The following is a 24,663-nucleotide window of genomic DNA, read 5'->3' on the forward strand; positions in this document are numbered from 1 at the left end:
GGGATTCCTTTGCTGTCTTGGCAATTGCAACATTTGCGCGCGCCAAAAGTAAAATTTCTATGCTTCACATAAGATAGCGATAAGGTAGTGTATGTGTGTGTGGCACGAACCACCACCAAAAGGTAACCCCTCGCTACCTTTTATGATGCCTAGTCGAGGGTTGTTTTGCTTGTGATCGTTGCGCAGACCGCGTTTGCGTTGTCGCAGCTCGCAACGCTTCAGTTAGGTTTTGACAGCGGAACGCGTAGGAACAGAGCTATAGATGCAGCTGCAACAAGGGGCAAGCGGGTTGCGGGCAATTTCATAAGAACATTAACAACAACGGACTATACAGTACAGCGAAAAATTCAACGGACATTTGTTAAAACGTTTTTTATAAAAGTTAATGTTGTGTTTGCGAACTAAAATTGTTTTATTGAGTTTTTGTTATCGAACAGCAAAGTGTTAATTAAACATTAAAATATAATAAGAAAATTTATAGAAACAAAGTTATAAAAACAGAAAGCACAAAACATGTCCTTTTCCAAAGCAAAATTGAAGCGTTTCAACGATGTGGATGTCGTTTGCGGCTCTCCAGCTGCCAACTCCAATTCAAACAGCTCGGCGGGCTCCACGGGCAGCGCCACGCCCACAGCCGCTGCCGGGCCACCGCCGCCGGAGCGCAAGGAGCAAATCGAAAAGTTCTTCAAGGATGCAGTACGCTTCGCCTCCAGCTCAAAGGAAGCCAAGGAGTTTGCCATACCGAAGGAGGACAAGAAGTCCAAGGGCTTGCGGCTCTTTCGAACGCCCTCGCTGCCGCAACGTTTGCGCTTTCGCCCAGCGGCCAGTCATACAGCAGAAGCTGCATCTGGTAGTGGCGCCTCAACGGCTGCCTCCACGCCGCTGCACTCGGCGACAACGACGCCCGTGAAGGAGGCTAAGTCGGCGAATCGGTTGAAGGGCAAGGAGGCACTGCAGCAGGAGATACGTAACAAGAACGAACTAATTGAGAGCTATCTGAGCCAGCTGGACGTGGTGCGTCGTCATGTGGACCAGCTGAAGGAGACGGAGCTAAAGATGCGCGAGGAGCACGAGCAGACGGCAGCCAAGACCGAACAGCTGCTACAGGCATTGGGCAGCGAAAATCTGGGCCACAAGCAGCGCAACGAGCAGCTGAGCCTGGAGCAGACACAGCTGCTGGAACGCTACGGCCAACTGGAGCAACAGCTGCAGCAGCAGCGGGAACAGCATGAGCGGCAAGTGGAGCGTCTACTGGCCGAAAACGAGGCCTACAAGCTGGCCAATGAGCAGCTGCAGCAGGCCTGCGAGGAGCAGCAGACCACGCAACAGCAGCTCCAGGCACAGCTGGACGTGCTCCAAGCGCAGCTCAACGAGGCACGTGGCACATGCAGCTCGGCACAGCAGCAAAACACGGAGCACTTGGAGCGCATCGAGAGCTTGCAGTCCCAGAACGCAGAGCTGCTGTCGAATGTGCAGCAGCTGAAGCTGCAAATCGAACAGGATGCTTTGGCCTATGGCCAGGAGACGAAGATCAGCCAAACGGAGCTGGAGTGCTTGCGTGTGGAGCGCAACACGCTGAAGAATGATTTGGCCAACAAGTGCACGCTGATACGTTCGCTGCAGGACGAGCTGCTAGACAAATCCTGTGAAATCGATGCACACTGCGATACCATACGCCAGCTGTGCCAGGAGCAGGCCAAGCAAGCCGAGCAGCAGCAGGCACAGCAGCAGGTGGAGAACGAGCTGGAGAGCGCTGTGGAGCGTGAGAAGTGCTATTGGCGTGCCGAGCTGGACAAGCGCCAGAAGCTGGCCGAGAACGAGCTCATCAAGATCGAGCTGGAGAAACAGGATGTGATGGTATTGCTGGAGACCACCAACGATATGCTGCGTCAGCGCGACGAGAAGCTACAGAAATGCGAGGAGCAGCTGCGCAACGGCATCGACTACTACATCCAGCTAAGCGATACGCTCCAACAGCAGCTGGTCCAGCTCAAGCAGGACATGGCCAAGACCATTACGGAGAAGTACAACTATCAGCTAACACTTAACAACACACGCTCCACGGTCAACATACTGATGGAGCGCCTCAAGAAATCCGATGCCGATGTGGAGCAATACAAGTCCGAGCTGGAATCGGTGCAGCTGGCCAAGGGCGCCCTAGAGCAGAGCTATCTAACGCTGCAGGCTGATGCGGCACAGCTGCGCCAACAGCTCACCGAATCCCAGGCAGCTCTGGAGGCGCTGCGCAGCTCCTCACAGACACTACAGCAGGAGGTATCGTTGAAAGAATCGATGCTGCATGAGCTGCTAGCCAGCGAATCGGATACGCTGGCCAAATTCAATAAGATTGCTAACTCGTTCCAGGAGCGCATCGACGGGGATGCCCAGCTGGCCCACTACTGTGACATGTACAGCGATCTGAAGCGCAAGGATGAGACGCGTGAGCTGTATATGGCGGACATGAAGAAGGCCTTGGATGAGTTTGCCACAGTGCTGCAATTCGCCCAGCTGGAGCTGGACAACAAGGAGCAGCTGTTGCTCAAGGTGCGCGAGGAGTGCGAACAGCTCAAGCTGGAGAATATTGCGCTCAAGTCCAAACAACAGCCGACTGTGGCCATATTGACGCCCAGCAAGGCGAACAAACCGAATACCACAGATCTGGAGAAGATTGAAGATTTGCTCATCGATTCGGAGCTGCGTGCCGAATGCGATAAGATCACCTCCTGGCTGCTCAACTCCTCCGAGAAGAACGTCCGCCAGGATAATAACAATGAGCTCAGCGAGCTGCTCGCCTGTAAATCGCCCAAGACGCGCACACCACGCACCCCCCACAGTCCACGCACGCCGCGCACACCCAAATCGGCGGCCAGCACGCCCAAGAAATCGCTGATCTTTGCCAGCGGCAAGGAGAACGTCCCCAGTCCGCCGCAAAAGCAGGTGCTCAAGGCGCGGAATATGTAATTGCAAACGACCAGAAACGAAATTCAAACAAAATTAGGCTAAAGTTTGTTCCAATAAATTATTATAAATAAGTTAAGAACCCCCCACTCTATATATGAAATACACGATGGCCTTTGCTGCATCTACGACAAAGAATCTGAAAACTTGTTTTTATTTCCTGCTCGCCTGCCTTTTCCACAAGTTTTTCCAACCCCTCCTCCAGAAGATGACGCTGATTGCGGCTGTACGACGCACTCAACGGGAACTTTCCGGACTTGCGACTTCCTTCTTGCCAGTTCCTCAGGCGTAACGCAGCTGCGCATGCGTGGCTTAAGGGTGGGCCACAACAACAACAACAATAACAGCTATTAACAAGCTCTAGAAAAAAATTTTTTTTTTCAACTGCAAATGACTCAAGTCCAGTGTTCGAACTGCCTTGAAGGGACTGTTGTAAAATCTGCCGCTTGTCGCTCTTTGTCTTGGGTTTTTTTCTTCTTTCGTTTTGTCAGGGTTCAGGTTCTGCATTGTATATGACCTTTGACATTCTGCGCTAACAATGCCCCTGGGCTGCGACGAGGTATTGCGTCGTCGTCTTCCATCTCTTCTCTAATTATATACAGCTGCACTGAGCACAGCTGCAGCAACAATTGAATTTTGATTTGCCATATGAGGCATGAGGATTTACCCTACACTGTACAGCTTTATGGCAAGACCCAAAAAAACAAACGAGGCAAATATCAGCACACGGGACAGAGGGTTGCCAGGCTTAAGAAAGTTCCCAATTCTCACGATCCGCGCACATTTCTCTCCCTTTGACTTTTGTAAGTCGAACAATGTTCGTAAAAAATTGTAAAAATCAGCTTTGCTACTCAAAATGTTCGAAATAAGGTACAGTATGTGCCAAATAAGTTGATCGGTCTTAGAAGTCTGCCAAGGCAAAGACAAAAAAAGCTAGTCCGAAGATCTAGCTAACTTTCTTTGAAATTTCTCCCATTTTTAAACCAATTTCATTCTTGTTCACTCTCTTCTATTCTTTGTTTGTACGGGAAACTCAAAGATCACGCAGAAAAACTGTACCTCATTGTCTTGAGGATCAACTGGCACGGGTCAGGTATTAGGAAGTATTTCTGCCTATACAGGTAGTCCACTTTGCGAATAAAGGCACTTCCTTTTAAAGGATTTTAGAAAAGCAATTCCTATACGAAGGTTAAGCACCTTGTAAGTCGCATAAAAAAATCTGAGAAATTTCTGAAATTACATTGTTAAGAAAAACCTTAAAAATTAAACAAATATGTTGAAGGTCAAGCGATGTTTGTAGTTTAGTCTGAAATTCAACCTATTTCTATCTAAAATGACTTTCAATCATTGGCATTGCAACTGTGGACTATATAAGGATGTGGTCGAATATTAAGCTGACCAACTCGAGACCTATGTTGGTTAATTTAAATAAGTATAATAATCAACAAGAAATTGTCAGGTTATCTGTTCCAAGAACCCCTCGATTCTATCATCAGCAGAACTTTACGATCGCCTCTAGAATTGCTGCTGCCTTGTTCTCTTCAAGAGCTTTTTCGAGTAACTCAACAAAGTACGGCTGTTTTTGAGTTTTGGAAACATTTGAATATTTTTGGCCCTTTCTTTTATGTTACGCAGGTCTAAAACTTAAAATATTTATATCTTATATCTTTTGTCAATAGAATAATTATTTATTCATATAGTTTTACTTAAATTTTATGAAAAATCAATCTTGATATGAATTCTCTTTCCTGTTTTTCACCCTTTCTTGCAGCTTTGAGCACCTAAAAGCGAAAGATGCAAATTTTGAGCAACGCTTTGCGAATCTGGGCAATATATTTTACAAGCAAGGAATTACGGAGTTCAATTGGGATAGCAACATCGAGGATGCGCTTAGCACGGATCATTGAACGGATCTTGGAAACCAAAAATTAATGTGTAGCATTTCGTTTTTAAGAGCAGCCGCTTCCTTCCCCCATAAAGCATAAATGATGCAGTAGAAAAACAAAACAAAGGACTTTAAATTAGTGTCTAAGCATAATGTTAACGATTATTATAAACTGATAAACTGAATGCAATGAAAAACAGAAACCTGCAAAAAACAAGCAACAAAAATATGGCATTAGCTGCGCTCTCTCATAAATGTAACAAAAATCTCTGTGCGCATATAGTATATGACATTTAGGATTGTATTCTTAGAGCAGGTAGTTATCCTACTTATGAACTAACTGCTGCACTCCTTGCTGATAAGTCGCACTCCACACAACACTCGTGTATTGTAAATAAAGCTACGTATCTTATAAATAACATATATACAAATATTATTATTTAAATGCATCCAGCGCATAGACTACACGCCATAATTTAGTTTTAATTTAATGTTAATGTATTTAACCTGTTTAAAAACTTTTGTTATGTAAATTCTTTGCAAAAGCCAAATCTACTAAATCTAAAAACAAATTCTCTTTTTTTTCTTTCTTTCTTTCTTAGATCCAAAAACGCATTTATTTTATATAATTACTCAGCACAACATGTAAATAACTTTAAAAAAAAGGAAACACACAAAAATAATGTTTAATTATATTTTCGATTTGAAATAAATTTGTTACATGCATTTTATTTGTAAAGCGTTAATATTGTAAGCTGGCATAATTGTTTAAGACAATAAATAATTGGAGAAAAAGCCACAAATAGAAAACAAAACGAAAACGAAAATGAATTGAACTTGCAACAAATTTGAAAAACAAAACCTCGTTTAACAAAAGAAAACCAACGAATTACGTATAAAATAATTCAATTAATAAATCCAAAAAAGAGAAAAAAATGATATGAGCATATGCAAATAATGAAATCGGCTCAAAAATAAAGTGCATATTTAGTAAGCCGGCAATTTGTGCCATTTTATAGCAACACACAAAAGAAGAACTAAGTAAACACATATAAAAAACCCAAATAAATAAATAAACAGCATGACTTTGCGCGAAATGTAAGCAAATGAATTATTTCAATTATGAGATTAAGTTTCACGATTCTCTAAACAAGACAAACAAATAGTGTGAGAACAGATAATAGAATATGGGCATGAGAAAATGAGATATATACAAAATTAAATGCAGGTCAGAATGACTTAATCGAATAAATAATACATAATACGAAATTGTTCTTTCTTCATTTTCTTTATATTTGGGCAATTTAAAGGTCGAACATCAATTTGGATCAGATTCTCTTTTGATATTTAAAGATCTGAGCATTGAACCTGCTAGGGCTCAAGTTTATTTCCCTAGCATTATCCGTAAGACAATCTTGCCAGGTACTTATCACTCGACGGGGATCATCAGAGGCTCAACTTCCTGCTTCTGGTTTTCCGTTTCTCATATAAATTAAATTTCAATTATCACCACGGTTCTATTATGATCTATTGTTGCACTTTTACAGCCGTATCCTGTGTATAGAAAAAATAAAAATCAATTTTATTATTTGTGTAAATTCTTTTTTTAGCCAATGCTATTTGTTTAACGCTTTACGTAGTTTGCCGTCATAACAAAAAAAAACAACAAAAGAAAAACGCTTCGATCACGTTTAACCGACGATGCTATACTCTCTCCACAATATTATAAAAGTGAATGGACTCTTAAGCTGGCAATGCCTCTTAAAATGTGACTTTGAAAAGCAGAGATTACAATATTTTGTGTCCTGTTTAGTCCGGTCACACTGTGAGATATAAAGACTTTTTGATGTTATGCCCGCCTCTTGTGTACTTCACGAATATACAAGATTATATATGCCATATAGCAAGAACAATAACGGACATTGCATACAACGAATATACCCGTTTTCTCACTTTGTGCACAGCGTATAAAAAATATGTAAAAATTCCTCTCCAATCGATGCAGCATTTCGTCTCGTATCGCCAACTAATTTGCACCCAATTTGCGAGCCCCGTTGAGTTAATAGCAAAAGCAAACCTGGATTTCTTTCCTCGCCCATGAAAATTGTGTCCAAGCTCAGTGCGCGTGTAAGTTTCAGCGGGTACATGACGACGATGGCAAGCGATGCGATCTGTCAGCGGCGTAGATCCTCGGCTCCACCGCCGGGCGTGGATATTGTGCAGCATATCAATGGCAACTTTGGGCGCTGGCAGCTGCGCACAATACTCCTAATCTTTCTGTGCAAGATACCTACGGCCTGGTTTATGGCCGTCATCATATACACAGCGCCGTATCCGCAGCGCGGCGAACTGGTCTGTCGTCCGGGCAACTGGAATGACAGCGAGCCGCTGCCGAGCGAAAGCCGAAACACGGACCGGCTATTCAGCGTGCAGGTGTGCAATGCCTATGCCCAGAGCTTGTCCCAGAGCTTTGTGCAGCGCTACGGCCAGAGCTGGAATGGCAAGCAACAGACTACGCTGCCCTGTGAGCGCGTGGAGCACCATGCTGCGTATAAGTCGCTGATCATTGAATTCGATTTGATTTGTTCGCGCCGCGTGCTTGTCGCGCTCACCCAATCCTTTCATGCGCTCGGCGCTCTGCTCGGCGGTCTGCTGGCGCATCAGGCGCTGCGACAGTGAGTTCTACTCGCATCCCCTCCCAACAGCCTTGTTGATAACTTCCGTGCTCCCATTTACAGCATAAGTCCTCGTCGCCTGATGCTGCTGGGCATGCTGGGTCAGATCTTTTGTGGCAATCTCACCGGGCTGGTGGACACCTATCAGCTGCACATCTATTTTCGTTGCCTTACCTCCGTTTGCTGTACGCTCATGTATACCGCCGGCCATGTAATATGTAAGCTTTTGCAAAAGACTTAAGACACAAACTTGCTCAGCTCTGTTCGCACTTAGTAATGGACATAACGGCGGGCAAGGCACGCATTTTGGTGGTCACATTATCGGAGCTCTTTTGGTCTATTGGCTTGGTGCTTCTGCCCGCCATATCCATATACTTTGATAACTGGAGTCATCTCTATGTGGCCATATCCTCATCCCTGATTGTGCTGGTCTGGCTGCATCGATGGATCTCGGATGCGCCACGCTGGCTGCTGCGCCAACAGCGTGTGGAGCCGGCGCTACGTTTGCTATTAGAATCGGCCACGCATAACAATCGCATGGTGCCCCTGACCCTGGACGTCAAGCTGACCATCTATGCCACCGAACTGGCCGCCAAGCAACGCAGCAGCTATTGCCAGATTTGGGATAAGGAGACAAAGCGTCGTCAACTTGTCTACATACATCTGATCTGGGGCTGTGCCCAGGTGTTGTATAACATTATATTGCTGATGATACGCAGCCTGGGCGAGGCGCAGGTGCACGTGAATACCGCTGCGTTGGGCTTTGCCGAGATGTTGGGCGTCTTTGTGGGTCTCTATTTTATACTCTACACGCGTCGCTATTGGCGCTGGACGGGCAATCTGATGATCATAGCAGGCTTTTGCACCTATCTGGTCTGGCTGCTGCCGGAGAGTGGTGAGTGGTATATAAATATGTATATATATATATATATATATATAGATGCAGTTCCTGTGCTATAACCACCAGCTCTACACACAGATCGCAATGCACGCCGCGTGGGCCTTGAGCTCATCTTTTGGATGCTGCTGAAATTTGCCAACTCCGCTTCAATCGCTGTGCTAACCACCTGCACAGGTGAAATGGTATCGCCGGAGAAGCGCGTGCTGCTCATGCTCTCCGTGGTTAGCTTCGGACGCTTCTGCCTGGTCTTCTCCCCGCTGTTGAGCACGCTGACCGTGGTGCATCGCCTGCTGCCCATCACGATAATTGCCACACTCGGCTGGCTGTACGGGCTCGTTATGCGTTTGCTCAATCGCTACTATTGGAATACGGAGCAGCAGCAGGTAGGTCAGGTGCCCACGCCGAACACCTATCGCCGCAATTCGGCTGTCATCCTGCGACGCTGCAGCACCGCCAGCTCCGATGTGAGCGGCTACAGCAACGAGCTGCTCAGCAATTTTGAGCAAACGGTAGCTGTTAGCATTGCCGATCTGTGGCATATTAATTTCAGTACGATCCATGAATGTGATAGCCTAAAGGAGGCCAATGATGCGGCACTCAAGTCGCAGAGCATGCACAGCATTTGAATTTTGTAACACTGCCTAAAAGTAGGCAACACTTTTTCTTCGCAAAACTCAATTTTATGCCTAATAAATATGATGAGCAAATTAGATTAAGAATATTTTTAAAATATTTATAAGATTTATAACATATACAGCTATAGAGCAATACATTTATCAGAGTCCCGCCTTTCACACACATATTTGAGCATATTTTATTCGGGTTAGTGGATTGTGTATATTAATTGTGGTTTTCTGTCTGTCAGTTGCGTTAATCCACTGCTAATTGAATATAAGTATTGCCGTAATTTTAATTATTATTTAACTAATTTGCGATGCATAAGTTTAATTAGTAGCATAAGGCAATCAAAGCGCGTGATACACTAATGGCAAAACCCCCAAAAAATAAAGGCATAAATTATTGCGAATTTTGGTATAAATATTACATGTGCCTTTATATAGCACCTCTTGGGTTCGTTTATATATTAACTTAGCTTCGCTAAGGCAACTATAGTTAGACGGACAATGATCTATACGAGTTCATTAGTCTTAAGATAAATCATTTACAATGAGTTATACGAGTTACATAATATTCATAGCTGATAACAGTTGAAATATTCTAGAAAAAGATTATTCGACTAGGAGTTTACCTAACCCAAACAAAGACAGTTCTACGAAGTGCAAAATTCTTGAATGAAATTTATATTTGTACTTGTACTTTTGTTTAATATAGAATAGGTTGCCTTAGTTTGTTTCAATAATTATAGAAATATTTTCGAAGCCGGTCTTACTACATTTTCGTTCCTGTTTAAAACCCAATATGCTCTTTGATACCCTTTCTACTAGTCTGCTGGGAACTTAGTAATAAAAAATAAAAATTTTAAACACAATCGAATAAATTCAGAATTTCATCGAAATTTAAATAGCATTAATAAAAAATTGTAATAAACAAGTTAAATTTTATAATTTTTGATTTTGCTTACTTAGACATTTTTCTCAGCTATTCACTTTATTTATTTGCCAAGAAAAGTAGGCCCTATTTTAAATAAGTTTTTTGTGTCAGCAAAACGAAAATAAATGCCATTGCGTCATTTGGCAAAATCAAGCACATTTGCGACAGGTAGTTCTATAAAGATTAAAATAGAAAACCCCTAGCAGGCAGAGCAATAAGAAAATTGTTTTTATCAGCCAGAATACTACAATGCCAGATGCAATAAGTGCATAGTTTTTGATTAAAATAAAAGTACTGATAATTAGCTATAGATATATATTATCAGTTTTATAATCTAGCGTGTAAAGCCAAACCATAACCACAAGTGATACAACAGCAAATAGCCATGTCGAGTGGATAATAAAATATGGAATTCTATTGATTAAGTGTGCAGAGGAAATTATGAACGACTTGTAACAATATCCTGTTAAAACAGGAGGTGCCATGAGGACGGTCGAGAAACAGAAGACACGACACAGTGCCAACGGAAGCGCTTCAGTTAAAGTTTCCGAAGCGCTCGCAATAAGTTTTAATGATTTGTACAAATTCATTAAAGAAATTAACGCGCCGATTGGGGCTTTGGGAGCGCTACGACTATCGTCATGATATGGCGCCTCGTGTGCCACGAGCTTCAGTTGGATTCCGTTTCTCGACCGATTGAGACGTTAGCGCGGCGCAGCTCGATAAAAAGACTGGAGTGTATAAAAAACGCGCAACGTGCAAATCGAAAGCCTCTTCCAAACACAACACAACTCGAGCAAAGACCTCCTCACACAGAAATGTTTACTGTCGCTAAATAAGTTGATATTAATTTGTATACCGGCAAATAAATAAAACAAAAAAACATATTGCCATAACCGGAGAAATAAATCGACCAGAATTGCCAAATCTTCGATGTGTTAATTAAAGGCAGCGCCCAGAAGAAAAAAAAGAGTGTATCCAATGTGAGCTACAATTGTAAAATACATAAATTATTTAAATAAATACACCTCAAGCCTCCAACTTATTTAAAGATCAGTCTTATATAACATAATGCAAAAATGCTGGATGTTTCGTTTTTTCTTTTTGTATAAATAATATTTCTTGTAAATCTCTGATTTGTCCATTTGAGTAAATCAGAAGAGAACAAAAAAATTACATGTTATTGAAATGTTTAAATTTCAATTATAATCTACGAATTTGTTCTGGTTCTATGCATAAAATATTTATTTCAAATAGTTTTATGTCTGATATGTTTTCAAAAACTGAGTTACTCTTCCTTTAACTATTTTATTGTGTTCTATATACAAATGTTCTATGAAAGGATATATGTCTAGAATATCTACATATATATCTAGAATTTTTAATAATATAGTCAAATTTCAGCTGTAAAAGAAAAAAGTTCTGTAACTAGATTAAAGATCCCATACTTATATATAACTAGTTTTAGATATTTCTGGTTTTCCATTACTATAAACGGCTTTTAGCACATTTTATTTGTGATTCCTGATCTAGTTACGGAAATTGAGCACTTGCATTAATAAATCGCCCCCCCCCCCCCCCCCCCTCCCGCCTTCCCTCACAACATTTGTATAGGCACTTATTAATTTGCATTTGCACAACAAGTAATTCAACTTATTGATTAAAACCCCTCGCGACGCGCCCTCTGCTCAATGCTGCCCCGTGGAAAAGTGTCAATTGGTATTCGTATGGGAAACTCAAATATGAATTATTGGGGAACCAGTTTCGTATACCCGATTGCGACCCACTGCAATTAGCACTAACGCATGAATTTGAAATTAAAATATTTGCACGCCCAACTGCGACAGCCGACAGATGTCTGGCCCCGGGCCATTGTTCCATGGCATATGCTCCACATGACAATTGGCCGCTCAGGTTGTTGGATCAATCGTAATTAGCACCCAGCGAGAGAGATTCGTGAAATAAAGTCGCAAATTTGATAAATTGTAAGGAAAGGGTTCACATTAACGGACAAATATTAAAAGTACACATGATTTCAAGCAAACCAACCGACATTTCAATTGGAAGCTATCTTAACGACCACATAGGGCAACATATCTTGCTTGTCTTTGGCAAATATATAAGCCAGATAAACACAATAAAGCTGACTTATAATCAATAATCATAAACGCGATAAAGCCGATTTATATGTCATTTCTCTTTATAAATTGATAAGCCGCTTCAAGAAATAAAATGAAAGAAGAAAAAATGAAACATATAAGGTAGAAATTGTTAAGTTTTTTTTAGATTGTGGTAGATCCAGATCAATATTAAAAAAAAACCAAGCAACTAAAGAAAACACAAAATACACAGCATTAAATACCCTTGCAGACATATGGCACTTGTGTGGCAGTTTTCAATGCATACAAATTAATTTTTTTAAATCCAACTAATTGTTGCCAATATATCTGATGTAGATTTTTCTAAATTAATCAGCCTAGCTGAGCTTAAAGCTGGTGAGATTCTTTAAAATATCTTGAAAAAAAAAAAAACACTTTAAAATTTTGAATATAAGAGCTTAATTTAATATACTTAGTATGTCAGATCCATGATATGTATAGTGGCGCGATCAAGCCGAAACCAAATCTCTTAATCGTTTTCTCAAAAATGCGTTTTAAATCAAAAACGATATTGCATAGCAACAGAGAGAGAGAAAGAGAGAGAGAGAGAGAGACAGAGAGAGAGAGAGAGAGAGAGAGAGCGAGAGAGAGAGAGAGCGAGAGAAAGAGAGAGAGAGAGAGTAAGACAGAGGGAGAGAGACAGAGAGAGAGAGAGAGAGAGTGAAGAAAAACATACGGACATACTTAGCTTCATAGACTCGCCTATTTATACTAATCAAATATATATATACCATATATACTATATCTCAAAGATATATTTTTAATGCGTTACACATTCCATGATTGATTGAATATATATATATATATATAGAGGGTACCTCTATATGAGTAAAAAAATTACTTTATGTGGTGTAAGAATGTTCAACTAATTGTGGTAATTAAATTTGTAGGCTTACGAAACTCTAAGATATACACTAAAGTGTTTTTCTTTTATATTTGTAGGTTTATAAATAATTCCTTTGCTTTATAAATTGTTTATAGTGCATATTAAATCCGTGCCCACAAATTTTTACGCTTGACTTTGCCCAAAAGAAAAATCGTCGCTCAAATTTCGAACCACAGGAATTTGATGAATTTTGCATGATATTCAATTCCGTCAGTCGTTTCTCGTCCGTCGTCCGACATGGAAAGTCAACTGATTTCAGCTGTAACCGCTTTCAATTGATTTCAATTGAGTGGCGATTGAGAGGGTGTGTGTGTGGGTAGACAAATGTTTTTAGAGTATATCGTATGTTAATATTTATCCATAAATAAAATAAATAAATGAACACAATGTGCCACGCACAGCAACTGATGGAAATTGTCGCCGATTCGATTTGTCATTCACAGAGCTTCAACGATACGTGGCTAAAGCGTGAAATGTGCCTCTAGGTCGGTGTTCGGAAAATGGTAAATCAGGCGTCCACAATTCGGGCGGTCGGCGGTCATTCGCCCATGTCCAGCCCCCAGCTATCGCATAGACACATCTCACATGCCGGCCCCAAGGATGGACGTGGGGGATTAGCCGCAGCAGCAGCAACTCCATTAGGTCCTAGCAGCGATATCATTGGCGATGTGGTCGGCAACTTTGGCATTTGGCAACTGCGCACCATACTTATCATCTTCCTCTGCAAAATACCCGCCGCATGGTTCATGGCCTGCATCATCTTCACCGCGCCCGAGCTGTATCCACGCACGGAATTCTCCTGCGACACCAGCTATCTGAGCAGCTCCAGCTCCAATTACAGCATCTCGGATAACCAGTGCTATGTGCTGGACGAGAGCTCGGGCGGTCGCAGCGAATGTGAACAGTTCAACTATGTCTCCAGCTTTGATTCGCTCATCATGCAATTCAATCTGGTCTGTCTGCGAGACATTTTCATTGCCTGGACCCAGTATTGGCATCTGTTTGGCGTGCTAGTTGGCGGCGTTATGGGCACCAAGATGATGCTGGGCATTAGTCCGCGCAGCACCTACTGTGTGGGCGCCGTGGCTCAAATCCTGTGTGGTGTGGTCACAGGCTATGCGCGGGACTTCAGCCTCCACTGCGCCTTCCGCTGCCTCTCGGCCGTGTGTTGCGCAATTATGTTTACCGCTGGACAGGCCATATGTAAGTGAAGTCCAATATACAACTTTCTGTTCGAATTTTCGCTTTTTTTAATTAAATTTTCCTTCAGCTTATAACAGCTTCTTAAAAATTGACTTTCAGGAAATCAGTATTACACCAAATATCCTTTTGTGAACAGAAAATCTGTAATCTTACCCCTCAGTTTCTTGCAAAAATTTGATGTATATATGAATTTAATTTCCTATACATCTCGTTCTCACAATAGTTTCTTGGGAATTTATCATCGAATTTTCTTTTCATATAAAGTACTCAGCATTAACTTAACTAAATTTCCCAAATGTTTCTCACAAATAGCCCTTTAAATTTCACTTTCACGGAGTCTTGCTGATTTCCATTTAAATCAGATTTAGTATTTAGGTTTTATAAAGCTGATTATTCCTGTTTGTGAAATTCCCCGCGAATTTTTACAACTCAAAATTAAAGTGGTCTCCACATCTTTTAATAAGCTTCCTTTACGTTCCTTTAGTTACGGACATCACGGCTGGCATGCATCGCATTGGCGCCATTATACTATACGATACGTTCTGGTCCATTGGGGTCATCCTGCTGCCGACACTCTCGTCCTTCTTCAACAGCTGGTCGCTCATCTATGTGGGCATCACATTCCCCACTGTGATGCTTATTGTTCTCTTGTACTGGACACCAGATTCGCCGCGCTGGCTCCTCCGCCACGCAGTAGATCGCCATTCCATTACGAATGTGGAGGAGATAGTGCGTGAAGGTGCCGCGATTAATGATCGTTGCTTCAAAATACCGCCTGATTTTCGCCAGCAGCTAGAACAGCTCAGCGAGAAGCTGAAGGCAGCGCCTGCGCCCGCACCCTGGAGGCAGCTCTGGCAGGGCAAACGGGCCAAGACGCACATGGTCGCTGCCCACCTGGCATTGGCGTTCTTTGTCATCAATTTCATGGGCATGCTTTTGAATATCAGATCCTTTGGCCGAGACTATCTGGTGCCCAATACCATAGCCATGGGTGAGATATGCTTGATGTCTAGCTAAGTCTATGAGTATTTACTAAAGAGTTTGTCCTGCAGGTTTCTCTGAGATTATTGGCTGCTTCCTGGCGCTGCATTTCACACTGAAGCACAACAAGTGGAAATGGCAATACGCTGGTACCTTCAATATACTCGCCGGCATGCTGGGTTGCATGGGCTGGCTCTTCACGGGCGCCGACTCCAGTGAGTGCCTCAGAAAAAACCCTTTCCCCCACATCCAAAGCTAATGTTCGTTATGCATTTTAGTGGATGCCGATCTAAAGGTCTCGCTGTGGATGATCATTGCCACCATACCCAAGGCGGGTGTGTCCTGTGCCCAGTCCATGCTCCTGGCCTGCATGAATGAGCTGGTGCCGGCGAATAAAAAGCAGATCTTTGTCTTCTCTGTGGTCACCTGGGCACGTGTTTGGCTGCTCTCCGCACCCTTCTTCAATGTACTCAAAAAAATCGATACGGCACTCTCGCTGACATCTTACTCTGTCTTTAGCATTTTGGGTGGCATCTGCACCTGCCTGCTCTTGACGCCCCGCACCACCGCGGCGCCTGTGGTGCCTCAGCTGGAGCAGCAGCAGCAGGACAAGAAGGAGCAATCGCCGCTTAATGCGCCCGTTTGGACGATCGAATCGGATGTGCATAACACGCGCTTATAAAAATCGAATAAAGAAATTCTTAAATTCCAGATATCAATACATTACATATATTTAGCTAATAAAACTCAATTCTCTGTGATTAGTTAAAGCCAAGCAATTTATTATTGACGATTGACAAACAGGTCTATAATAGCACAAAGACCAACAGCATGTAGAAGCACAGATGCGCAAAAATCCAGAACCAATAGATTCTACAAATATTCAAAGAAAGATTTTAATAATAGATTTGAGTGCCAACCGCTGATTGACTGACTGATTGATTGAAGAGCAACGCCCAGCCCAAATCGTAAGAGTTATCAATTAAATTTTATTTTATTTTTGGAAATTGCACTCATAAGGGTGGAAAATTGATAGAAAATTGTTATATCAAATTATTTGTTTCTTAGCCTTTTTCTTTTTGAAAGGTTTAACTAACAATGTTTATGTTTTACCAATTCTAAAAATGGAAATTCTTATTTAACTGAACAACACTTGCCTGACAAAGCCGAATAATACCGGCAAATAATTTATTGAAACTTACCTGGTCACCTGCATTTTATTCGCGTCGACTGTAAACTTTTCGCGATGTAAATATTTATTTATGCCTATCATATGACGTCTGACATAATCATCATAATTGAGCTCTTCCAGATTCCAGTAGAGCATGGGGAATGTGCCGTTGTCAATTAAACGCTTAAAATAAAACCGGCTGCGATTTTTAAAGATCCACTCATTCAGCGAAAAGAAACTGCCTGAGAATAAAGAAAATATATAATATAAAGTTCTGTAAAGCCTAAGTGTGTAGAGTCTCCACCCGCCAGACAGGCCTGTCGAAATTTCTTGGCAATGGGCGTGACAAAGCGCTGCTTGGAGCCCAGCAACAAGGTACGCAGATCCATAAATAAAGCGGGCACAAAATGCAGCATCCACACGGCGAGATCGTGCCTCAGGGCGCCACGACGATACTTGAAGTTGGGAAACATAATCATGCGCTTGGTGGGATATATGCGTGCCCATTTCATGGTCAGATCACCCAATCTTTGCCAGCTAATGGGATTCGTTACGCCCGATGTGGCATTGCAGATGCTGATGCTGCAAGTGAATAAACTCTATCTAGAGTCAGAAGTCTTAGAAAGTTTTCCGCTGTCCACTCACCTGCCCAGCTCTGCCTTGTGCACCATCATGATCATCGCATTGACCACAAAGTCTACTGGGATAATATCACAGATCAGATCCTTATCCCCCAAAATGCTGCTAATGCCGCCCTTGCCGATTTCCATCATAATGCCACTGATCGCCTGTATATTATCGATCCAGCCGGGATATGGCTCCCTATAGGCAGCCGTCACAATCGAGGGACGCACTATGACAATGGGTATTAGGTGCCTGTAGGAGTTCACAATCTGCTCGGCTATGGACTTGGTGAATGTGTAGGTGTTTACATGTGGACCCTTTATATAGTCGGCCAGGCGATTCAGATAGTCTTCGGGTATTTTCTTAGTGCAGCTCAGAAATTGCTGCCAATTCACGGGCGGCAGTGTGGGATAAATGCATTCATCCACATACTTGCGTCCGGGATTGCAGTAGGCAGTGGAGACGTAGAGAAAACGCTGTAAAATATAAGTGTTGTAAATATAAGACAAGAAGTAAAAAAAGGCAATAACAGAAAGTTAAACTTAAACATTCTTTTCTTTTTATATTTTTCCAATCTACATCTATTATTAGTTTTCTAGCAATGTTTCTTAACAAATTACGACTTTCACTGATTTTGCAAGTTTTCTGATACTAATTGGAAAGCTTCTTAAAGCTTTTAATAAAGTTTATAGTTTCACCGAAAGTTCATTAGATTAAAATAGATAAAAACTTAAATTTAAGTTCTGGTTAATTATTAAAACAGCTTGTGTAATTATATTTAAACGCTTTCTTTTTATATTTCTCGCTTCTCCAGATATTATTTACGAATTCTACGTATAATTCTTGAAGGCCTATTGATCCAGATCCGATCCGCTGAATTTGAGGAATTTAACATTAAGCTTCCATTTTCATTTCATTGCATTATAATAATCAGTAGTCACAAAGTGCCTTAAAGTTGTTAAAGTACATGTGAACTTCTGGTTTTGAGCTCAATTATTTTAAATTATTTGATACTAAGCTGTTTACACTTGCAGTTATTGGAAATTTCGAAAATCCGTTAAAATAATCAAATTTTAAACTTAAGTCTAGGAGGTAGAAAAGTAACTTAAGGCTTTTGAAGTACATAGAAAGTTCTCAATTGCTTTAACATTATTTAATACTAATCGTTTCGAAGTTGATTTTTAGAAAAATTCGTAGGAATAAATTAAAGAATTACCTTAAGTTCCCTCATTTGCCTGCACATCTCCAGCAAATTGTAGGTGGCCACGGAATTGACGCGTGCTGCCACATTGAGGCACTCGTTGAAGCGCACCTGTGAGCAATCATTATCTAAATACCTCTATGTATATGAACAGACTGTATGAAACTGGAACTTACCGTCGCGGCACTGTGAAAAATAATGTTAACCTGCGCGCACAGCTCGCCTCTGTCCCGTTCAGCCAAACCTGTTGGTATTTAGAAAATAAGCAAAAGCTTTAATGTTGTTTTCAATATTTTCACTCTCCGACTTGTCTCCGACTCTTACCAAAATTATCATCCTCAATGTTGCCCGCGAAATACGAGATTTTCTGAAGACGTGTGGGATATTCGCTGCGCAAGCGCTGGAATATGCAATTTTGTAGGAAATTCTGGAAACGCTGCTCAGGCGAGTCGCCAGCCTTGGCTCTGATGAGCATGTAGATGCGTTTAATTTGTGGAAAACTCCAGAGCAACTTCTCCAGCAGCGCTTTGCCAACGAAACCAGTGGCGCCTATCGAGTAAAAGTGCATAAAGAAAATATAAATGGTAAAAATAAGTTATTCAAGACTTGCCTGTGATGAAGATGACTGCATCTTTATAAATATCCAACTGGGCTTCCATTATATCTGGCTACAGCACGTTGTGGCCACTGTCGTGGCATGAATGCAACTGTTTGCAGGGGCTTTTCTCTCAGCTTGCAACTGCAACGCCGTTTACTTAACTTTGCTAATTGTTGTTGCAATGAAAGTGAAAAGACTTTAACAACAACAAAAACAACAGCGGACTCTTCAAAACCTATAAAAACAAGTTTTTCGCAACTTTTGATTGAAGTTTGGACTTGAATTGGCTTAAACTTTGCGGCGTAACACCTTGACGGGAACTTACATAAGATTACTTAAATAGACCCAGAATAGACCACGACCCTGAGCTAGTCGCGTTCTTAAGCTAACCTTAACTTTATCACTTTATCTTATCTAACCTAAACTAACCTCAGCGTACCTAAGCAAGCCTTACCTAACCCTATTTTTATAAACCTAACCTTACTTTATCTTACATAACCTTAACTACTGTGAACTTAGCCAAGTTAACCCAACATAACCTCAACAATATATCATATTTTGCCTTCAGATTCCTTAATAAAAGTTAAATCTTTGACAATGAGAGTGATCGGAAAACTCTTGAAAATATCTACAAAAAGCACAATCTAATATTTTTAAAGAAATATATGTTAAGATGTAAATATTTTATATAGTTAAAAATTTTCTATCTTTCTCAGAACTTAACTAATACTTATTATTTTCCTTTTAATTTCTACGATAGCGAACTGCTATTTTTTTATTAATTCAATTCCACCATTCAAATTATACAGATTAGATAGAGCCACATGAAACCTCTGATTCTACTTGATTGTACATCCGCTAGGTGGCGCAGTAAGAAACTGAAGGTTGGAGACTCGGCTATAATAGCTTTAAGCATGGCTGAAAACCTTTTCCTCTCTCTCTCGTATAATGAGGTTTTCCAGAGATAGTAGGCTCAATTACTATCTTGCTCCTATAAATATATAAAATATAAATATTAACGCTGTCCTAATATTTATAGCGGGTAATAGCTGCCTTTTTTGAAGTATATTCAAGGCTTAACAAGTTTTTGGGCTGGCCAATAATCGTAGTTGTAATTATATCTAATTGAAAATATATATCTTTAAATACATATATTTATATACATAATATATCTTTAAATGACATTAAGAGAGGCTATTTAATAATTAACAGTATAAATCGATTATATTAGAGAAACATTCTACAAATAAAAGTAAATTTTGAGAGCTCTTCTAGTGAAAGCCTTGAAAAGCTATATTTATGCATATGCATTAACTCTAAAATATTCATAAAAGAACTAAGACAAACCAATCTAAAAGAAAAGTCCTAAAAATAACTGAGAGTCCCCTTGTATTATATAAACAGAGAGCATAAACTTACATATGTAAATTTTGAGTAGGAATTCTTTGCTGAGCTCACCACCAAATCCTTAAACATTACAAATAGATTAATTAAAGAATTTTTTTCACACATTGTGTTTACTAAATGCAAAGGACGTCACGTGAAATTCGTATCTTTTATAAAAAGCTAAACAGTGTCTGGCAAAAGTTTGTGTCTATAGTATTATAGCCCTAATGGAAAACCTTTACAAAAAAAACAAGAAGACATTCCTATTGACATAATCGTTTAGGAGCAGTCGCTATTTGCAAGGGGTGAACAATTGAAGACACCTGAATTTTTATTAAAGTGACAATTTGATTAGCGACGATATCGTTGACTAGCACCAACTGTGCCTTCTGCTCCGCAATTGTCCAGAAGTTCAGCTAGCTGCGCCAAGCGCTAGCGCAGTCGCAGTTATGCTGGAGGTTCGAAACCCACCAGACGTGGCTACTGGATTATATATGTACACAGCTGAAAGATGGACGGAAGCTACAGGCCCAATGGTAGCCAAAGAAAAGCACACACGGCGGAGGCACATGCCCAACTAAACTATATACATGGCAGCCAGGATGTGGAGCAGGATATGGCAGCAGCTCCAACAACTGGGCAGGATGTCATCGGGCAGGTGCTGGGTGACTTTGGTATCTGGCAGCTGCGCTCTGTGCTGATAATTTTTCTGTGCAAGCTGCCCGCTGCCTGGTTCATGGCCCTAATCATATTCACGGCGCCGGAACTGTATCCGAACGAGGAATATTGGTGCGACACGAGCGTCTATAGCGGCATGGGGAACACCAGCGTCTCGGCGGATCAGTGCTCTGTGCTGGTTGCCTATGGTGAGGGCAACTTTGCCATGCGTCAGTGCCAGCAATTCAACTATGCTCACAGCTTTCGCTCGCTCATCATGGAATTCGACTTGGTCTGCCTGTGCGATATCTTTGTGGCCTGGTCGCAGTATTGGCATCTGTTCGGCATGTTTGTCGGCGGCGTTGTGGCCACCCGGCTGATGCGTGTGCTCAGTCCACGTCGGGTATACATATCCGGCATTTGGGGCCTGATCGGCTGCGGCACGGCCACCGGGCTGGTCAACGATTTCAGTTTGCACTGCTCCTTCCGCTGCCTGTCCGCGGTCTGCTGCTGCCTCATGATGACCGCCGGTCAGGTTATATGTGGGTACACCTGCAGCTTGAAGTCCAAGTCAGGCTCTTTAGCATCCTCCATTCTTCTCCTTTCTTTAGTTAGTGACATAACGGCGGGCAAGGGTCGGCAGAGCGTGCTGCTGCTCTATGACAGCTTCTGGTCCATTGGCGTCATCCTGCTGCCGGCCATTGCTGCATTTGCTCACAGCTGGCGACAGATCTATGTGGGCATTACCTCGCTGACATTTGCCTTTGTCCTGCTGCTGCCCTGGCTGCCGGACTCGCCGCGCTGGCTGCTGCAGCATGCGGAACCAACTGCTGCCGTCGAGCACGTCCAGCAGCTGCTGCAACATGCGGCACGCATCAATGAACGCAGCCACCGGCTGACCCGTGATCTCGGCTTGCAGTTGGAGCTGCTTAGCGAGCGGCTGCGCACGCAGCCCGCACCCGCCCGCTGGCTGGAGCTCTGGCATGGCCATCCGCAGGCCAAGCTCCATATGCTGGCCACACACATGGCACTGGCCACCTTTTTGATCAGCCACATGGGTCTGCTGCTGAATATACGCTCCTTTGGCCGTGACTACCTGACGCCCAATACCATGGCCATAGGCCTGGCGGAGCTGATTGGCTGCCTGCTAGCCGTCTACCTGTGCCTGTGGCACAACTTCCGCAAGTGGCAGTGGGCGGGTGGCTTCTGCATTGTGGGCGGCGCCGTTGGCTGTCTGTGCTGGTTCTTCAATGATGTACAGAGTGGGTTTATATATATATATAATTATATATATATACAAATATTTGCTCAACTTAAGGATGACTAAAACTCTGCAGCTTTCAGTGCCCGAAGTCTATGAGATTATTCTATGGATGTTCTTTGCCGCACTGCCGAAGGTGGGCGTATCCTGCGCCCAGTCCATGCTCATCGCCTGCATGGGTGAATGTCTGCCGCCGCAGAGACGTGGCACCTTTGCCTTCTCGGTGGTCACCTGGGCGCGGGTCTGGCTGCTCTCCGCCTCGTTTCTCACGGTGCTAAAGCAGCTCAACATTGCCCTCTCTCTGTCCACTTTCTGTGTGCTGGTTATTCTGGGCGGCATTTGCACTTGCTGCCTGCGTACGCCCCTCGAGGCAAGGCCGGAGCAGGAGTACCAGCCGGAGACGCAGCAGCAGCACAAGAAAGTTGACAACAGCTACAGCACGCATTTGTAATATGTGATAGTTAGAACAATTTAATCAGTTATGTTATCCCTAGAATTACCTTAGCCTAGCTAGGAATAAATTTGTGATTATCTATAAGCCTTGACTATAATAATAATGTTTATGAATCCAATCCAAGAGTGCGAATTAAATTTGATGATATTGATATTATAAACAAATAAATCTATACAAATTTATTCCATACATATATTTAGAAGTTTGTTAACACACCGCCCCCCCCCCCCCCCCTCGCCCTGTGCGCTAGCCAATTCGGCGTTCAAAGCTGACACCAAAATAATAGGCATAGATATCTTAAGCGCATTGCTCTACTGACAGTCTTTTTGTGTCCGTAAATTCACCTGATTTGCCTGCCCCCCAACAAAAGAACTAGTAAGAATTGCAAATCAATAAAAACGAAACCATAAAATTGCCAAGAGTCTCAGCATAGCGCCATGTGGCTAATTGTGGCGACTTGTCATTGTGGGAGCAGCTTTCGTGCCGTTGGGACGTGGCCAACAGACGTCGTATACAAGGATAAAGAGACCGCGAGCAACTGCTGTTTGTGCTCCATTTGGATGCAATGAAATCCAAGAAATCTGCCTTTGCCAATACATCAACAGGCTACGGCAAGCACAAGCAGAGCGGACACGGCAAAGGTCACGGCCACGGCGGCCACAAGGACAAGACGGAGGACAAAAGCAAGGGTAACAAGGATCAGCAGCTGCATGAGCACAAGGATGAGCAAGACCAGGATCTGAACTCTGGCTTTGGGGACTATCTGCGAACGCCGGAGGGTCTGTAAATGCCCAAGAAAAATATAAATTCAAAGCATGCCTATTTATATGAATCATTTTCTTGCTCCTCTCAGCATTTGAGATGATGAAACTTTTTGTCTTTGCAAACACCGTAATGTTAATCGTTACCATGGCCTGGCCGAATATTAGGGAACAGTTCTATATGCTAAATCAATGGTGGGAAAGCTTTCGTGAACGCCAACAGCAACAATAGAACTAGCGTAAGACTTAAGTAAAAATTTTAGAGGACAAAATGGTTGGCCCATTTATGCAGGGCATGTTACTTATAGGCATCATCTATTGGTACAGCTATGCTATACATACTTATTATTATGTAAATATATCTTATTTTATTTCCTACTCACTAGGTATTCCAAGAGCATGATGTCCATGATTAATGATTATTATCGCAGCGAATTTCAAAGTAAGCTCCAAGAGGGCGGCAATGCAAAGCAAGCCGCGGAGACGCCTCTGAATGCGGATAACTTTATGGATTATGTGCGTGAGCTAGAATCTAAGGAACAGCCAGAGCAACCTGCAGTACAAAAACTTTCAGAAAACGCCATAAAGACATCAGCAGGCAACTCCCATCAGCTGCTGTACTTCCTTCACATCACAGGCGCCCATGCCTCGCCCGATTTTTGTAGCGCTGCAGACAGCTCCATAAGCTAGCTTACAACTGAGACATAGTATTTTTCTTAAATTATTTGATATCAACCATACGTACAGTAGTACGTTCTTATATGCTAAATGGATTTTATATATTAATATATTTGCTTAATCATATTGTATATGATTTTCTGGAAATACAACAATCACTTATGCTGCAAATGGTTCGAGCGTTTTTATTCAAATATTGTAGCAGAATATATATTTCAAAAATTTCTCAACATTATATGAACTTTTCAGCTTACTAAAATACTATATTTAAGATTTTTGCCTTTTGTTTTCGTTTTCATTTTAATTGGTCATTGTTTTTTTAACCGTCGGCAATTGCAGTTTTTATATAAATTTTATAATTCCTTTCACTTGCTTTCAGTTTAAGCGCCTATATAGTTAATACTTGCTTTATTTTTTAAGTTGGAAAATATAGTGTGTTTGTATAGATATGATAGTGTTAAGTTGTACGGTGCAAATTCTTTGTTTAAGTTAAATTTCTACTTTCCTTAGAAATGTTTGCTCAGGTATTCAATTATATTATGGCACAAATATTTCGATTTATCCATGATCTTGTGAGGTTACATTAAAATTGAAAATGTTTGAATAATAGCATATATTAGACTTAATTGTGCCTGGTTCTTAACTTGTTCAGCTTAGAAATGGGATATTTTAT

General features: G+C 42.0%; 8 protein-coding genes across 10 annotated transcripts in view; 7 read left to right on the plus strand and 1 right to left on the minus strand.

The window, feature by feature from the left end:
• The window catches only part of LOC115763676 (heparan-sulfate 6-O-sulfotransferase 1), a 123,041-nt gene extending 117,586 nt beyond the window's left edge, over positions 1-5,455 (plus strand). Inside the window, exon 6 of the mRNA XM_030706348.1 lies at positions 4,730-5,455. Coding sequence (XP_030562208.1) covers positions 4,730-4,865 — 136 coding nt within the window. The 3' untranslated portion in view covers positions 4,866-5,455. The remainder of the gene's footprint in view (positions 1-4,729) is intronic.
• On the plus strand, positions 514-3,020 carry LOC115763674 (myosin-11). Of its 2 annotated transcripts, none has more exons than XM_030706346.1 (2): positions 514-2,274; positions 2,347-3,020. In XM_030706346.1, the coding sequence occupies exons 1-2, from the start codon at positions 514-516 to the stop codon at positions 2,959-2,961; spliced, it is 2,376 nt and encodes a 791-aa protein (XP_030562206.1). In that variant the 3' UTR covers positions 2,962-3,020. The 2 variants fall into 2 exon arrangements, with proteins under 2 accessions (XP_030562206.1, XP_030562207.1); XM_030706347.1 differs by having other exon boundaries at positions 2,365-3,020.
• A 1,542-nt stretch (positions 5,456-6,997) lies between the features above and the next one.
• LOC115763893 (solute carrier family 22 member 1) lies at positions 6,998-9,045 on the plus strand. The gene is made up of 4 exons (XM_030706671.1): positions 6,998-7,518; positions 7,582-7,736; positions 7,793-8,413; positions 8,498-9,045. The coding sequence occupies exons 1-4, from the start codon at positions 6,998-7,000 to the stop codon at positions 9,043-9,045; spliced, it is 1,845 nt and encodes a 614-aa protein (XP_030562531.1).
• A 1,087-nt stretch (positions 9,046-10,132) lies between these two features.
• LOC115763837 (solute carrier family 22 member 13) lies at positions 10,133-15,941 on the plus strand. Its single transcript, XM_030706596.1, has 5 exons — positions 10,133-10,953; positions 13,459-14,218; positions 14,703-15,209; positions 15,271-15,414; positions 15,478-15,941. Exons 2-5 carry the CDS (start codon positions 13,516-13,518, stop codon positions 15,879-15,881), a joined length of 1,758 nt encoding a protein of 585 aa, XP_030562456.1. The 5' UTR covers positions 10,133-10,953; positions 13,459-13,515; the 3' UTR covers positions 15,882-15,941.
• Positions 15,942-16,005: 64 nt separating this feature from the next.
• On the minus strand, positions 16,006-18,854 carry LOC115763894 (putative fatty acyl-CoA reductase CG5065). Its single transcript, XM_030706672.1, has 8 exons — positions 18,806-18,854; positions 18,520-18,744; positions 18,372-18,439; positions 18,211-18,306; positions 17,016-17,470; positions 16,675-16,952; positions 16,402-16,612; positions 16,006-16,072 (listed from the first exon to the last, which is right to left on the minus strand). Exons 1-8 carry the CDS (start codon positions 18,852-18,854, stop codon positions 16,006-16,008), a joined length of 1,449 nt encoding a protein of 482 aa, XP_030562532.1.
• A 1,836-nt stretch (positions 18,855-20,690) lies between these two features.
• LOC115763895 (solute carrier family 22 member 3) lies at positions 20,691-22,548 on the plus strand. Its single transcript, XM_030706673.1, has 3 exons — positions 20,691-21,378; positions 21,448-22,098; positions 22,181-22,548. The coding sequence occupies exons 1-3, from the start codon at positions 20,691-20,693 to the stop codon at positions 22,546-22,548; spliced, it is 1,707 nt and encodes a 568-aa protein (XP_030562533.1).
• A 484-nt stretch (positions 22,549-23,032) lies between these two features.
• Positions 23,033-23,567, plus strand: LOC115763756. 2 transcript variants are annotated; one of them, XM_030706468.1, is made up of 2 exons: positions 23,033-23,330; positions 23,405-23,567. In XM_030706468.1, the coding sequence occupies exons 1-2, from the start codon at positions 23,117-23,119 to the stop codon at positions 23,542-23,544; spliced, it is 354 nt and encodes a 117-aa protein (XP_030562328.1). In that variant the 5' UTR covers positions 23,033-23,116; the 3' UTR covers positions 23,545-23,567. The 2 variants fall into 2 exon arrangements, with proteins under 2 accessions (XP_030562328.1, XP_030562329.1); XM_030706469.1 differs by having other exon boundaries at positions 23,033-23,334; positions 23,405-23,485.
• On the plus strand, positions 23,552-24,144 carry LOC115763757. The gene is made up of 2 exons (XM_030706471.1): positions 23,552-23,633; positions 23,699-24,144. Exons 1-2 carry the CDS (start codon positions 23,584-23,586, stop codon positions 24,000-24,002), a joined length of 354 nt encoding a protein of 117 aa, XP_030562331.1. The 5' UTR covers positions 23,552-23,583; the 3' UTR covers positions 24,003-24,144.
• Positions 24,145-24,663: the final 519 nt, after the last annotated feature.

The sequence above is a fragment of the Drosophila novamexicana genome, unplaced genomic scaffold (assembly GCF_003285875.2).
Source record: "Drosophila novamexicana strain 15010-1031.04,08,12 unplaced genomic scaffold, DnovRS2.1 tig00000770-arrow-pilon, whole genome shotgun sequence".
In the NCBI taxonomy this organism is placed as follows: Eukaryota; Metazoa; Arthropoda; class Insecta; order Diptera; family Drosophilidae; genus Drosophila; species Drosophila novamexicana.

What these genes read in the sequence shown, in the direction of transcription:
- LOC115763674 (XM_030706346.1), top strand. Translation starts at nt 514, where the DNA reads ATGTCCTTTTCCAAAGCAAAATTGAAGCGTTTCAACGATGTGGATGTC. An exon ending in CACAGACACTACAGCAGGAG is followed by an intron (nt 2,275 to 2,346) that starts GTATCGTTGAAA and finishes AAATTCAATAAG; the next exon opens with ATTGCTAACTCGTTCCAGGA.
- LOC115763893 (XM_030706671.1), top strand. Translation starts at nt 6,998, where the DNA reads ATGGCAAGCGATGCGATCTGTCAGCGGCGTAGATCCTCGGCTCCACCG. An exon ending in GCGCATCAGGCGCTGCGACA is followed by an intron (nt 7,519 to 7,581) that starts GTGAGTTCTACT and finishes TCCCATTTACAG; the next exon opens with CATAAGTCCTCGTCGCCTGA. An exon ending in CTGGCTGCTGCCGGAGAGTG is followed by an intron (nt 8,414 to 8,497) that starts GTGAGTGGTATA and finishes CTCTACACACAG; the next exon opens with ATCGCAATGCACGCCGCGTG.
- LOC115763837 (XM_030706596.1), top strand. Translation starts at nt 13,516, where the DNA reads ATGGTAAATCAGGCGTCCACAATTCGGGCGGTCGGCGGTCATTCGCCC. An exon ending in GCCCAATACCATAGCCATGG is followed by an intron (nt 15,210 to 15,270) that starts GTGAGATATGCT and finishes TTTGTCCTGCAG; the next exon opens with GTTTCTCTGAGATTATTGGC. An exon ending in CTTCACGGGCGCCGACTCCA is followed by an intron (nt 15,415 to 15,477) that starts GTGAGTGCCTCA and finishes TATGCATTTTAG; the next exon opens with TGGATGCCGATCTAAAGGTC.
- LOC115763894 (XM_030706672.1), bottom strand. Translation starts at nt 18,854, where the DNA reads ATGGAAGCCCAGTTGGATATTTATAAAGATGCAGTCATCTTCATCACA. An exon ending in TTTTTCACAGTGCCGCGACG is followed by an intron (nt 18,307 to 18,371) that starts GTAAGTTCCAGT and finishes GATTGCTCACAG; the next exon opens with GTGCGCTTCAACGAGTGCCT. An exon ending in GGCAAATGAGGGAACTTAAG is followed by an intron (nt 17,471 to 18,210) that starts GTAATTCTTTAA and finishes TATATTTTACAG; the next exon opens with CGTTTTCTCTACGTCTCCAC.
- LOC115763895 (XM_030706673.1), top strand. Translation starts at nt 20,691, where the DNA reads ATGGACGGAAGCTACAGGCCCAATGGTAGCCAAAGAAAAGCACACACG. An exon ending in GACCGCCGGTCAGGTTATAT is followed by an intron (nt 21,379 to 21,447) that starts GTGGGTACACCT and finishes TCCTTTCTTTAG; the next exon opens with TTAGTGACATAACGGCGGGC. An exon ending in GTTCTTCAATGATGTACAGA is followed by an intron (nt 22,099 to 22,180) that starts GTGGGTTTATAT and finishes TGCAGCTTTCAG; the next exon opens with TGCCCGAAGTCTATGAGATT.
- LOC115763756 (XM_030706468.1), top strand. Translation starts at nt 23,117, where the DNA reads ATGAAATCCAAGAAATCTGCCTTTGCCAATACATCAACAGGCTACGGC. An exon ending in CTATCTGCGAACGCCGGAGG is followed by an intron (nt 23,331 to 23,404) that starts GTCTGTAAATGC and finishes TGCTCCTCTCAG; the next exon opens with CATTTGAGATGATGAAACTT.
- LOC115763757 (XM_030706471.1), top strand. Translation starts at nt 23,584, where the DNA reads ATGGTTGGCCCATTTATGCAGGGCATGTTACTTATAGGCATCATCTAT. An exon ending in CTTATAGGCATCATCTATTG is followed by an intron (nt 23,634 to 23,698) that starts GTACAGCTATGC and finishes CCTACTCACTAG; the next exon opens with GTATTCCAAGAGCATGATGT.